Genomic DNA, 15266 nt, shown 5'->3' with positions numbered 1-15266 from the left:
TTACATGGCTTTTATCAGAATGTGCACAAAAAGAGATCCTGTGTCTCTTCCTCTTTTTATATGGGACCTAAATTCTCATCATCAGGGCCTCATCCTCCTGACCTAATTTAATCCCACTTACCTCCCAAAGACCCCTCTTCCAAATACCATCACATTGGGGTTAGGATTTCAATGAATAAGTGGGGGGAGAGGGGTTGGCACTTAGAGCACTAAGTGTTTGAAAAAACTGATTAAGGGGTGAGGAGGAATTCAAGCATCTCTCTGCTTTAGCATTAATCTCTTAGCTGATTCATATGTAACCCAGTGTGCATAACTTTCATTATTTCTAGTTATTGGAAACTGATGGGCCCAATATAGCATTGATGCATAAGTGCACCGAAATGTAATGTGAACTTAACCAGATAACCCACAATAATCTAAGCTGGTGCTGATGAGGCTAAATTAACACCAGTTTACAATTTAAATTTAAGAATAACAGCAATTGAAATTTACAACCATGGGGTTATAACATGGGAGATGAACCCGTAGCTCAGGGTTGTCCAGAGAATTGCAGAACTCCAGCTGTCTTGGTTTACCAGTGGTTGTCAGGAAGATCCAACGCTGTCAGAACTTGAGTGGCAGCCAAAATTCCTGAAATGATACCTCATTTTCAACTCTAAGTAATTTACTAATTTTAGATTATAGATACCAAATTTTGGCATTGGTATTCTAAATACCAGTTCTTGACCCACACTGACTCTGTCAGGAATAAGTAGCCCATTTGTAGGCGGAAGTCTATGATAATTGCATGTCAGTCACCAAGAGAGTGGGAGTGGGAGGGGCCCAGTGGACCTAGAGCTTGTTATCGTGAACATCACCCTTTATCAGGGACCGACTTTTCCATAGCTGTCCTAGCTTCTGGCACAATCATTGGCAACAATAAGTTCCCAATAACTTTCTACGGATCAATATGTAGTAATAGACACATGTTGAAATTATGGCTAAATTATAGTTTAAATAGTTAAATTGTATAGTTAGTTAAACCCCAGTTCATTATAGCTAACTAGTACATATACAGTTGCAAAAACTATAATAAAATACTGCAGCTGTAGCATGCTCTATAGAAATACCTTGACCTAAATTTTTTAACAGCCTTCCTGCCAGTAAACTTAGCAGAGGTTTCGTTGTAACTCACACCTTCCTGCATACCCCATTCGAAGCTCTGAAAATAACAGCATCTCTTTTTGGAACAGGTAAATGTCTAGATTGCCTTTGGTAGGCAGGCTCTGACCTACATACTTCGAATACAGGCACAGCCCTTACTCGCGGTGCGGTGGGTGAGGCTTTGTCCTGCTCTCCCTCCTCCTCCCCAGCCCCGCAGACACAACACAGGAGAGGGGCTGCCTCCTTTCGAAGCCCTCCACCATTTCCAGGGGCTCTCTCCACTGCCCCACTCTAAGTGCAAGTAGGTGTCTCCATGAAAGAAAGAAACATGTAGTAAAGGGGAGAAAGAACATCCAAGCCGGTCACCTGGCAGAGACACCCTGCGGGCAAGCCTCAGAGCCCACCTGACTGTGGTTCCCCATTAACCAGCGCTAAAAATGCAGGGGAAATGATTCACTTTCTGACCACCCCTTCCCCGGTCCACTGGAGTGTCTGTCTCTGCTCCCAAGTCACACAGCTCCCGTTTTCGTGCTTGGCCTCGATCTCCATCCCAGCATCTGCCTGGGCTCGTTCTTCCTCTCTGGACTGGTACTGCTGCCTCAGCCTAGAGTTTGACAAGTCTTGGGGACTGGTTCCCTGTCCTGCTCTCTGGAAGAGAGGTGTGACTTCCACACTGGCTGCATTTGGGTCAGAAAGCCTGTTGTCCGGGCTGGTTTGGCTCTGTAGTGTTTTTTGGTTTGTTACAGATATAATAGCCTCTCATGCATCAACCACCATGTAGAGAATCATTTCTTTGGGAAAATACTTTGTCCCAAGCAGCTCTCAAACTATTAGAACACAACTCCATTTTAGGTGCTGATATTTAATTTTTGCTTTATGGAATTTTATAGTCATAAAGGGAAAATAAGATCCCTGCTAAGCTTTCACTTGCCATTTTTACATAATGGGGTTTTCTGACTCTTGGGCGGAAACTGGTAAACAACACAAATGCTCATCAGTGAGAAAGTGGATGAATACCATCCCATTAACATTACAGTCACACGAGAGTTTGGATGAATCTCAGCAATATAATGTTAAGTGAAAAAAAAATTCCAAAAGATTAGCTACAGCCTTGTATCTTGAATATAAAGTATTAAATAATTAAAAATACTTTATAATCTTTATAAGGACAATAAAATTATATACAAACAAAAGATAGAGAATAATGAACATGAATCAGGATGGAGATTGCTTCAGGTGGGCATGGCTGGGTGATTGCATGGGGCCTGAGCTAGGATTAGATGTGGCTGTTGTTAAATAACCCAGTTCTTGTCCGGGGCAGTAAGCTCATAGGTGCTTATTCTGTTAATGGAAACAAAAGTCTGTGTACTAGGTTTAAGAAAAAGAAAAAATATATATTAAATACATCCTCTTTTCAGTTACATTTGTCAGGTTGGAATAAGAATGAATGACAAGGGGCGCCTGAGTGGCTCAGTCGTTAAGCGTCTACCTTCGGCTCAGGTCATGATCCCAGGGTCTTGGGATCGAGCCCCGCATCGGGCTCCCTGCTCAGGAGGAAGCCTGCTTCTCCCTCTCCCACTCCCCCTGCTTGTGTTCCCTCTCTCGCTGTATCTCTCTGTCAAAGAAATGAATAAAATCTTTAAAAAAAAAAAAAAACTAACCCTGTTTAAAAAAAAAAAAGAATGAATGACAAAATCAGCTTTCTTAATAAATAGCTATAATGGGAGTATCTTTGACTCTGAGACCAATCTGAGTGTGCGCAGGAGGTCAGCAGAGGCACGGCAGGCCTTAGCTGGTGAGGTTGCTCTGCGGACCGCTCAGCTTCGGTCTGTCGGTCTTTGCTGGTCTTGCAGCCGTAAACTGCTTTGGAAGTCAACTGAGATGAATTTACAGTCCTATTAATAAAGTGCTGGCATCTGAATGTTGAGGTGGGAAGGGCACCAGACGTAAATCCAGGTTGTGTCCTGGTTCTGTTTTTCTCTCCTAGGGCACCTGACCAGGTTGCCCTTCTTTGCAGTTACAGTTTTCTCATCTGCGAAGTCGCTAATATTGTCCTATTTTATTGGGCTTATCGCAACTCATGAAATAATAGGTGTGAAATTGCAAACAGTAAAGCAGCTTCAGTGAGGTTATTATTGCTGCAAGTGGATATTTCTGTTTACTTCATGTTTTGGATGCATAAAATATCCATTCTGAGTATCATGTATAAATAATATTTTGTAAATGGTAATTTTACTCTGTAGTAGGCTGAATAAGGAACACCTAAAAATATTAGACCCTAAATCTCTGGACCTGTAATTTTACCTTATTTGCAAAATAGGTTTTTACAGATGGGATTAAGTTAAGGATCTTGAAATAGGGAGATTATCCTGGATTATCCAGATGGACCCTAAATGCAGTCATCAGCATCTTTGTAAGAGAGGAGGTTTGGTACAGAAGAGAAGTCAGTGTAGGGGCGGAGGCAGAAATTGGAGTGATTCAGCCACAAACCAAGGGAACCCCCTTAGCCCCCAGAAGCTGGGAGAAGCAAGAAATGGACTCTACCCTAAAACCTGGAAGGGAGGGTAACCCCGTAGATGCCTTGATTTCAGCCCAGTGAAAATGATTTCCAATTGCTGACTCCAGAACTTAAAGAGAATTAAAGTTCTGATGTTTTAAATCAGCAAGGTTGTGATTATTTGTTACAGCACTGACAGGAAACGAATACATTCGCTTTCACATGTTCTTGAAGGAAATGTAATTTTCTAAAACATGCTCAAGGATGCAAAGTTTCATAGTGTTGCAAGCCAGTTCCGTAGCTTTGTCATTTTTAATTTTAATATAAAAATGAATATTTAAAATGCTACATTTTTGAAGGCAGAAGTTATAGTTTTGCATCTTTGTGTCTCCTGGTAATTAGCACATTGCTTTGCACACAGGTGATGCTCAGTAGATAGGAACACCACTTTCATTCGAGAAGAAAACGGTGATCAGTTTGGGCCTGTGGTGTCATATGTGACACAGACATGTGTATGTGTCTGTGTCCTAGAATTTTCATTGGCCTCAAGTTTGCAGCTGAAGTTAAGAGCATCAGTGGATTATTGTGTTCTGCCTGTTTCCAGAAATGATTCGAAGCCTCTTGCCATAAGAAACACCTAGGCTTTGAGACTGTTCAAGTGAGGACAGGAGAGCCGTGTGGGGGATGAGCTCAGAGGCATAGAACACTGAGCCAGACTCATGCAATCATGGTCATCTGCAGTGGCTCCTGATACGAGGTGCCCGCACCACTGAACTGGAAATTGCCCACAACCCCCTGCCCCTTCCAAATGCTACTTGAACAAATATACCTAGGTGCTCTGGATGAAGGTAACTGTGACCAGAATTTCCTCTCTACTGCCTGTGCTTTTTAGGTTGAAAAATCCAGTTAGAATGTGTTCTTTCAAGAAGCGTTTCTCACTCTTCGGTGTTGACATGGATCACCTGGGGTTCCTGTTGAATTATAGATTCTGACGCATCAGCTGGGGAGTGGAGCGCGCGCTGCCTTCTGCAGGTGATGCTGATGCTGCGAGTTCATGGACCACGTTTTGAGAAGCAGGGCTCCAGCATCTGGTGCCCCGGCCTCCAGGTCCCGCCCCATAGGTTCATTTTTCCGCATTTCGTGCCCCTGCTTCAGTCAGCCTCGCTGTGTGGCATCTGCTTGGCAACATCGCCTCCCTCTGGCCTCTGCAACCCCCACCCTCGGGCTCCTGACCAGCGCACATTCGCGCCCTTGACCGCGGCTCCCGCAGCGCGCGGCGGGGACTGACTGGCTGAGGCTGAGCCCCAGCAACATGGCCCAGCGAAAAGAAGAGAAAAGCCATTGAGATGAGAGTGCAATCGATGAGGGAGTCAGGGTTTAGGGAGACCGGAGAGAAACAGTAGGAGAGACGGGGGAGGGGAAAGAATGAATATTTTATTGGAGGAAAACATATTTTAAATGAGCTGCTCTTGGGCGCTTGGGTGGCTCAGATGGTTGGGCGTCTGCCTTCGGCTCAGGTCATGATCCCAGAGTCCTGGGATCGAGTCCCGCATCGGGCTCTCTGCTCCTTGGGAGCCTGCTTCTCCCTCTGCCTCTCTCTCTCTGCCTCTCATGAATAAATAAATAAAATCTTTAAAAAATAAATAAATAAATAAATGAGCTGCTCTTGGTGCAGAATTTGCCAGTGAAGAGCATTTTCTGGAGTAGTTTCAGATTTATTCTTTAGTTACCCTAAATTCTCTAACAGCCAACTGCTTGATTTGTTCACTTACCTGCTGTTTGTGGCCCTTTGGATCCAGGCCAAAGACTTAAAAAAAAAAAATCTATAAACCATCTAACTAAACTGAGGGCCTCTAAGAGACCGCCTGGTTAGATTGGGCCAGTCAGTCCCAGCCCTTGGTGACGTTAGAATCACTGGAGAGCTTTAAAAAATCCCACATACCTAGGCTGCAGCTCGGACCAGTTAAATCAGAATCACTGGGGTGGGTCCCAGTCCTTAGTGTGTTTTTTTTTTTTTTAAAGATTTTATTTATTTATTTGACAGAGACACATTGAGAGAGGAGCACAGGCAGGGGGAGTGGAAGGGGGAGAGGCAGGCTTCCCGCCGAGCGGGGAGCCCGATGCGGGGCTCGATCCCATGACCTGAGCCGAAGGCAGACGCTTAACGACTGAGCCACCCAGGCGCCCCCTTAGTGTGTTTTTTAACCTGTGTTTTTTTTTTAAACGCCTCCCAGATGATTCCCATGTGCAGCCAAATGCCACTAAACTAGACCTTTACCTTCTAGCGGGTGAATTGAATTCACTTTAAGTAGAACTCGAAGAACTGTCCTTTAATTTCAGTTGCTTCCCATCTGAACCCTTGCCCTGTTGAAAACTCTGCACAATATTTTGGAAACACCATCTCTTTTAATCCAGCAGTTGAGCCACTGATTAAATACTGAAGCAGCTTCTGAAGTCCCAGGCAGCTTTTCATTTTCTCAGTGTGTTGGCTCCCCCTGCTGGCCATTCTTAGTAACGGTTGCTGCTCTGCAGAATCTCACTGCTTGTTCTGGGCTCTGGAACACAACCAACCTGGAATCACAGCATCTTAGAGCTGCTTTTCTGATCCCATATGCAACCTGTATGCCATTGGCCATTGCCAAAAATGAATAGTGCAGACACTCTAACCCTTATCTAGTGGCATTGTAGGTGAAGCCTAGGGAATGGTGGAAGAGAGGAACTATATATGTGTGTGGTGTATATGCATACACAAGCATACAATATACATGTGTGTGTATATATATATACCACATACATGTATATATTTGCTTATCATGCTACCAGAAAAGATTCTGATGTCAGCCATTGATTGTGCTGGTTGTCTGCAAAATAATTAATATTGAGACATACTTTCGATAGAAAATGGGGAAAGAAAGCTTTCATCCAAATCTTCTCTGCCCTCCTTCATCTAATCATACCCTTTTCCTTATCAACTCACGTCTCCTTATCTATCCAGTAAATTATAATGATGGCCAAATATAAACAAAGGTAGATGCAAATGCAGGACCTCATCCTATCATGCAAACTTGTAGTATTATGTCAGAATTTTACCACAGATGACCCTTACCTCAGTGGAGGCAGAATTTGATCTTTATAATATCTGATTGCCAAATATGGTACAGTCCAACCTTTAGCTGCGATTAAACCTCATAGGGCTGCCATTTCAGTTTATACAGCTCTTGTACTTAGAATGCCCTTCTCTGTTGTACATTAATATCTTAACCCATTGGCCCTTGTTTTCCATCCGACTCCACACAGCGTCAGTCAGTCCCCCTGTGACATTGCTGTACTTCATCTGTTCGAGGTGATGTCCCACACCATTTCTTTTCAGAGGGTGGACCACCTCCTGGGACATGGGCCCACCACCCCCTTTCTGGGTACATCCTGTAGAAGACTATTTTCGTCCTTCTCCACAGGCAGCCCCTGGTACTGACACAGCAACCCAGATATGCTCTGACGGGTATGGTTCAGTGATGTAATCTGCATTAGTTGTTTATTACCACAGACCTAGCCACTTATTTTTTAAAGATTTTATCCGTTTATTTGAGAGAGAGAGCGAGCACGAGCAGGGGGAGCGGCAGAGGGAGAAGCAGGCTTCCCGCCAAGCAAGGAGCCCGATGCAGGGCTCGATCCCAGGACCCTGGCATCATGACTTGAGCCCAAAGCAGATGCTTAACCGACTGAGCCACCCAGGCGTCCCACAGACTTAGCAACTTAGCATACATGTATCATCTCACAGTGCCTGTGGGTCAGGTATCCAGGCATGGCTTAGCCGGTGCTCTGCTTCAGGTTCTCCCAGGGCTGCAGTCAAGGTGTTCAGCTGGCCTTCAATCTTTTATGAGGTTGGGCTGGGGAAGGATCCACTTCCAAATCATGCAGTTGTTGACAACATTCAGCTTCTTGCAAGCCATTAGACTGAGGGCCTTGAGTTTTGCTGGCTGTTGGCTGAAGCCACCTCCAGTTTCTTGTCTATGGCCTTCCCAGTATGACTGCTTGCTTCCTCAAAGCCAGCAAGGGACAGAGTCTCCCAGCAAGGTGAGAGTTGGCATTCTCTACAATATAATCACAGAAGTGACATCTTGTCACTTTTGCCATATTCTGTTGGTTAAAAGCAAGTCACTGGTTCCATGCACAGTCAAGGGGAGGAGGGTAAACACCAGCAGGCAGGGATTATGGGGCTCTCTTGAAGTCAGCCGACCCCAGTCCCCTTTCATTTCCACTGGGTGGTCTCCTAGAATTTGTACTCATCTGAAAACCACGAGTCCTTGGCTCCACAGATTGTTGCCTGCCAGATCTTTCCATCTCAAACAATTAATAGAACCCAAGTCCTAGGCTTCATGTTTATTGCTATTAGGTTTCTCTGTGTTAGCGTCAGTGAGTTGTTCCTACCCGATTAAATATTCTTTAAGTCTGGTTGGGCCATTAGAATATTACACAACTTTTCTATTGTGTCATCTGAGAATGTAAGACATTTTTCTATGATGTTCTTTAAGTCACTGATGAAAATGGTGAAGAAGTTGGTACCTAGTAACTAGTGCGTGGTGTGTGTGTGTGTGTGTGTGTGTGTCTGGAAGGGGGAGGAGAATGAAAAAATCCTTGCTCCTCATACCCAAAACTTCTTCTGGAGTCTGGTCAGTTGGCTGTGAATCATTTAACAGCATCTGAGCCCCACGGCTGCCCTTTCTGATCCTCCTGGGAGCAAGATCGTGCCGCTCTTAAGAGCACAGTCTTTCTAGTCAAACCAAGCTGGTTTTGAATTCCAGCACCACCCACTTGAGAACTGTTTTTCTAGATAGAGCGCACACAGGGAGGAGAAGAGTTAGGAAGTCCTGCTTTTCTGTGGCTCATCTTTGAACTCTATAGCACCTGTTCCAGAGTGCAATGTGTGACAGCCAAGCCTAGTTCTGCCGAGCTTCTTCACAGGCTGCATTTAGGACTTCTCCCTGAGGAATCATAAAGAATCCTCCAGAACCCAAAGTAGTACAGTGGTGAAGCAATTAGAATTTTAAAGATGTATGTTGTATGTGTGGACTTTCAGAGTTTTGGTGTAAAGATCATCAGAGTTATCTGGTTGTTCTCCATTTCCTTGCATTCGTTGCTAAGTCAGTTTGAAATCAGCCAGCACTGCCCCAGAATGCCCACCTCATAAACCCGAAAAACCTAAAGTGGGAACCCAGCACGTTGCACATCACTGCTTTAGTACATACCCGTGTGAGCCAGTTTTATCTGCATTTGATAGGCCCGAGTTTCTCTGCGCCAGAGTCTCTGTGAGAGACTCCTCTGACCCTTTGACCCAGGAAAACTATTAGCAGCCCTTGTTCTGTTTAAACTGTGGGCATTCTTCAGGAAAAGCCTACGGACTCATTTTTAGCAGCCCTGGGACCTGACGGGGAAATGTGAGAACTCGTGCAACTGTTAGTAATTTGAAAAGGTAAGTAAATATTTCTGACAAGCGCTAGTTCTTGAGCTCTGAGCTTTAGAAGTTTAGAATCTGCTCTTCGTCTGTCTGTGGTAAAGTAGATGTTTCAGCAGAGAGACCCTCTTTTTCTGAGTGTCATCCTCTGCTCATCAGAGGCTGACACGGTAGGTGGGATCATTACCTGTCAGTGCGGAGGTAAGCCCAGAAGAGTAAGTCTGGGGTCCTTGAATCCTAGTTCATCAGGGTCAGGCAATGTAAACCTCTACTGAGAAGGTGAGATCATCCCTTGTTTTTCTTAACAGATGCTAAAAGTCCAGGAAGTCACAGACACCCTTCTGGGAACTGTGTATGCATGAGTATAGGGAAGTGAGACCATTTTGTAGCTTGTGTCTTGGCATTTGCTTTCTATTACCATAAATATGCTAAAGAGTTCCAGATGTTTTTCTGGACTTTAATCCCTCTCCTGAGATCTGTATCGGTATTTCCAGCTGCTCTTTACACCCCACCCCCCCATCTTGATCTGCAGGCTTTTCTCCTGTTCAGTAGATCTAGGATTAAACTCATTGCCCTCAGCCCCCAAATTTGCTTTATCACCTACGTTCGTGATTTTTAGCTAATAACTTCTTATTGCCTATAAAATGGCTCTTAAATGGTAAGAAATACATTTTGTTTTTTTAAAGATTTTATTTATTTGAGAGAGAGAGCACAAGCAGGGGGAGGGGCAGAGGGAGAAGCAGACTCCCTGCTGAGCAAGGAGCCCGATGCAAGACTCCATCCCAGGACCCTGAGATCATGACCTGAGCCGAAGGCAGACGCTTAACGACTGAGCCACCCAGGCGCCCCAAGAAATACATCATGACTCATAAAGCACTCATATACATATACTCACACAGATGTAATGTGAATATAAGTTTCATGAAACAATATGTATCTTTAACATGTATATTACCTTCTGATATTACCTGTTCTACTCATCTTTAGAAAAATGCTGATATGAGCACTCTATGTGAAATTTACAATCTCCCAGGGGGTCATGTGACCTGTAGTCTGAGAAAACCTGAGAGAGATAAAATGCAGTCCCCATTTATTCGTTCCCTGGCCCTAGCCTCCCCTTCCATAACCCAGCCAACAATCCAGTGACACTAAACTTCACGCTGTAACCCAGACACGGCATTCACTCATTCAGTCAACATGTACTGAGTGCATATTTGGTGTCAGGTTTATTTGGTGTAGGCACTAGGGATCTAAAGATATGAACACCACAGTCTCCACTCGGAGGTCTACGGTGCAGTGCAGAGACAGACCAGTAATCTAACAATTGTAAGGCCATGCGTCAGTCCTGTAGGAATCCTGTACAAAGCCCTCAGAGATTATGAGGATCACAGCGTGTAACTTGGACCAGAAAGTCTTTCAGGAGTTGAAGCTAGAAAAAAAGTAGGAGTTAACCTGGCCAGTCGTGGGCAGGGCATTCCAGAAGAGGAAACCACTGTGAGAAGGTATGGGGGCATGAGCAGCAGGAGAATTTGGAGAACTGAAAGTATTTTGATATAGCCCTTCCTTATAACCAGTGTTCTCTGCTGTCGCTACCCACCCCCACCCCCACCCCCACGCCCCTTTTCTGTACTTGGCCAGCTATTACTCAGTGTTCCCTCTGCCATGCAGCTGTTCTCCCCGGCCCCAGGGAACCTCAGGCACACCCCCAGCTTGGGCTCTCAGCTCCTTCTCCCCACACTTCTGAGGAAGCACTTGTGTTGAAGGCAGCCCATCGCTGCCCCCCCATCTGCCTCAGAGTGGGAGCACCTCCAGGCAGCTCATCCTTCCATCTTCTGTGATGAACACAATAAATGTTAGCCCAGTGAAGATGTGGCCCAATAAAGGAACAGAGACGTACCAGCCACGGGCACAGGTGTCAGGTGAAGCTTCTTGAGTGACCTTGTAGAAGACGTTTTAACGTATCATAGCATGTCTGTCACTTTAAGACTGAAAGCCTCCTCAGATGTTACCAACCTGCCTATTTACAGACGCAGGACCACCTTCGAAAGGTGAAAGGTCGGTGGTGCTGTTTTCTTCTGCCCTGTTTTATTTGCAAAAGATTAGTTTTTACTTTTAGGGAATACCTCTTTTTCTAACCTATACATGTCCTGGTTGTGGAGTGTCTTAGTCAATTAATAGAAATGAAAATCTGTTAGAGACAACTTACACCCAGCTTTCTGCTGGGCACACATAGCCTGTCATCTCTAACCACGCATTTAACCCAGATTGCCTTCCCAAAAAGGCCTTCACAGGAACAAAGGCTGATTTTTAATACTTCTTTTCCTTTGCCCACTTTCTACCCACATTGTATTTCTTGTGCAAATGGCCCAGGAGTTGTAGGCAGGACAATCTGAGGTGTGGAGTCTCATCAGTCGGCGTTACAATAACTCAGAACAGGACTTACGCATTTTCTATGCATTCTACTTACGCATTTCTTTGCATTTTGCTAACACAAACATTGTAGAGACGTGTATACCCTCAGGGTCACAGCCGTACCTTTACTAGGAGTGAGAGAACAAGGTTCAAGTTCCGGCTGGACTTTCTGTGGTTTATAAAACCTTCAGAGGGTCTGTGTCATATGTGATGGATTGACTGTGATCAGGTCGTGATTTTGAGCCGAAAGTTTCTCCCTTTAGTTGCTCAAGTCCTTCCCATCCTTCATGCAGATTTTAGTGGAAGCTCAAAGGGGAGCATTCCTCCAATGAGCTATGTGCGCTGCTCACGAGCCTGGTTGTCTCCCTGCCTTAAAATAATCATCGGAATTAGTGAAAAGAAGGGGGAAATGCCTTTTGCAGACACCGCAGTAACTCGTGCCAGACAGTGTCTCCGTCTCCTTTCCTGTCTTACAACCCCCTTCCCCAGCCCTCTCCCTGTCTGCCCACCTCCCACCCAGCCCATCCATAGGGTTGCCTTCCTTGTGTAGATGTGCCTATTACTGTTACTGTTGATTGTGTTTGCAAAATTAATCGGTGACACTTGAAAAGAATTGTATTATCTCATCCCAGAACCCAGTGGGGAACCTCATACATGTAGTTAATCCCGACTCACCAGAGTAGGAAGCCATGAGGGAGACACTCACTGCGTGTTTGCCCCTCTGATATGAGGGCCCCGTCCCCCTAGTAAATAAACGCACAAATCATCAAAGCTCTGCATTTCCTTATTGGACAGCATTGCCTACTAATGCTCGGATAAAGTGAATTTGCTTAATTTCCTCCCGTGATACCTGCCATTCCTCCTCTTTTCCCAGCTTCTGGCTTTATCTCTTGCCCTTTCTCACCTGTTGCACTGTGCGTGTCGGTCCATCACAGTTTGAGTTATGCACGGCATGGGGCACCAGACTCTCCCATGTGGCCAGTGCCACCCTGACCTGAGCCTGTTTTCTAGGGGCATTTTGAATAATATCTAATACATAGTGCTTACTCCTGCCAGGTAGTTTTCACCACAAGGGAGAGGGGGGTGCTGTTATCACCCCCAGTTTACAAAGGAGGGAATTGAAAGCTCAGTTCAATGAGGAACCTCAGTGAGGTTATTTCTTGCCCATGGTCACATGACTAGTAAGTAGGGGAGCAAGGATTTGAACCCACGGGGTCTGTTTCCAGGGTCTGGGCTCTTAACTCTCCAGCTCCACTGTTCTCGACTGGTGAGTTACCATGACCACAGACTGTAACAGCAACCTGTGGTGGACCTGGGTGTTCGCATGGGGCGAACCCAGTTCTATATGAGCTGCAATTGCCCCTTAATTCCTTCAACCAGATCAAACATCGTGGTGGTAAAAAAAGAAATGGGGAAAGAAGGTGAAAATGTGGATGAAGAAAGGAAAGAGTGTAGAGGGAGGACAATATGGGGGGGGGATGGGGAAATTCTAAGCCACATAAAGATGTTATCTGAAATGAGTGGTGTGGGTCATCGAGAATGAGCATCCCAAGCTGCTTGTCCTGCTTCTTTGAAACATCGTGATGCTCAGACAGAGGATGCGGGGGACGAAATGACAGAATGCATAGAACTGCTAAATGATGAGACATCTGATGCTGGAGTAAAGGACAAAAGCTCATGCAAGAATCATGAGGGACACACACATGCTTGATTCAGTTCCATGGAAATGACAGCTTATCGCTGGCATCCTAAGCCTACTTATTAAGTTTGGAGTTGACAAAATGCAGCAGATTTCACTGCCTGCATTCAGCTGCATGTGTTAAAACTCAGACATTCATCTTGGGTGGCTCTTTAGCTTTTAGTTTGGGGTTTGTTTTTGCTGAAATAAAATCCCTGGCACACGATCATGGAAAAAAAAATCCAGAGTTTCATCATATGCAGTGTACTGTTTTCTACACTGGAGAATTTTGAGTGCTTTGGAAATAATAAGTCTGTTTCCACAATTTCCTGCTCTCCACTAGGTTCTTGGAACGCCAAATGAGGACACGTGGCCTGGAGTTCATTCTTTACCACATTTTAAGCCAGGTATGTTTCATTAATTACAAATGACTAAGTGCTTCCTATATACAGAGTGAATATATACATTTTCCCCCTCAGGCTTCTGTATTATACCTTGAAAAATTCTGGTTACTTGCTCTTGTATATTCTACCTATTAGCGGAGTTGTCCTTTGTTTTTACAATGTATTTGTCTGTAAAGATAGAATTAATGACATTCCTTATGAGAGGTTTTCACCATATGTATCTCATTTGAGTTGACTGGCTAATAACGTAACCTTAGTATCATCATCGGTTAGACTGGCATCCATGTCTATAAAACAAAATTTAAATTAGGATACTATGGTCTATCTGTGTGACTTCTTTGAAACAATACTAGGAAAAGTATTACATTGTAAAAATGAAAACTTTACATTTTGATTTTTTTTAAAGCTAGTGATATATATAGTCCATTAGTTTGAGTTTAAACATATAAAATGTCCTGCATGTCTGTCGTACAGCATGCCATCTTTTTTAATGTAAAATATTAAAACCTCTAAACTGGGAAATCTGAGAGAAAATGCAGACTTTTTAAAATAAGTTGTCACTTTTTCCTTCGCCAGTAGATGGCAATCAAGAAACTTTCAGTTTTAATAATTACACTTAGAAAAAGGATCTTAAATGTGGTAATTTAATTTTTATAGGAGAGATGAAAGGTTTGGAATTGGAAATTTAATAAAAATCAATGGAATGAATTATTGTAAAATAAATCTCTCGTGGTTGTTTTTTTTTTACTCTGTTACAAAACATGGATTATAAAGTGTGGACCCACCATAAAATTACTGAAAGGGATTTTATGGAAGATCTAATAGCCCATTATTTTATGAGGGAAAAGAGCTATGAATAATTTCTGTTATGGGAGCCAAGTTTATTCTCTTGTTCCTCTTCCCCTCTTTTGGGGCACCATCAGGAATAAATTACCAATCCCAAAGAATGACTGAGTTGGGAAACTATTTTTATTCTCAGTATTTTTCTTCTGAGAGTGAGAATTCTTTTGTCCTCTTGGCTTGCCCCAAGGACTCTTTGTACTTTTACTGAAATTTTTAAGTAACTTCTATGTTCTGAAAGACTATAGAAACTTAACAAATTAAGATGGATTTTTTTTCTTTTTTTTAACCAAGCAAGAAGCGCCCTCTAATTGCTCCAGCTTTTCCTAATGGAGTCTGGGAACACAGCTCTTTGTAGATGTTCCAAATGTGGGCTGCGAAAGGTTAGCTTCCCCATGTTAGTATCTAAAATCTTCAGTCCTAGGAAAACAAAATAGAGGAGACTACGAGAAGATTTTGAATAAATAAAGTTAGATGCAGAGAGGAGTAATTAAGATAGTCGTTTGGCCTCCCAAGGTTCTGTGCCAGAAAAGATGGAGTCATATGTTTATTCTGGTGTGAACAGAATTAATCTCCATCAACAATATACAAAAGCATTTATTAAATGTGTTCTGCAAAGTCCTCTGATGTAGTGCAAGTCAAGCTAATAGATGGGGAACTTCATGAGATCAGGGACTGTGCATAGTTCATATTTTGGTGTTCAATAAATATTTGTTGCTCTGAACTAAAACAGATATTATTTATGTGACTTTTCCGGGATAGACATATATAAATTAGGCCATGTATGTGTAAGTTACTTACTATTATGTATAAGTACCAGTACAGACACTTAATACATAG

At 43.7% G+C, this 15266-nt stretch overlaps 1 protein-coding gene across 6 annotated transcripts in view; it reads left to right on the top strand.

Moving 5' to 3' along the window:
* CDK14 (cyclin dependent kinase 14) overlaps positions 1-15266 on the top strand; it is a 550615-nt gene that overhangs the window by 392745 nt on the left and 142604 nt on the right. For all 6 annotated transcript variants that reach the window (XM_054505309.2, XM_054505308.2, XM_064575299.1 and 3 more), the window contains one exon: positions 13526-13589. In XM_054505309.2, the coding sequence (XP_054361284.1) occupies positions 13526-13589 (64 nt within the window). The remainder of the gene's footprint in view (positions 1-13525; positions 13590-15266) is intronic.

This window comes from Mirounga angustirostris, unplaced genomic scaffold (assembly GCF_029215605.1).
Source record: "Mirounga angustirostris isolate CCGP_5_RB_7025 unplaced genomic scaffold, mMirAng1.0.hap1 SCAF_12, whole genome shotgun sequence".
NCBI lineage: Eukaryota > Metazoa > Chordata > Mammalia > Carnivora > Phocidae > Mirounga > Mirounga angustirostris.
This window is presented reverse-complemented; position numbering and strand designations above follow the sequence as displayed.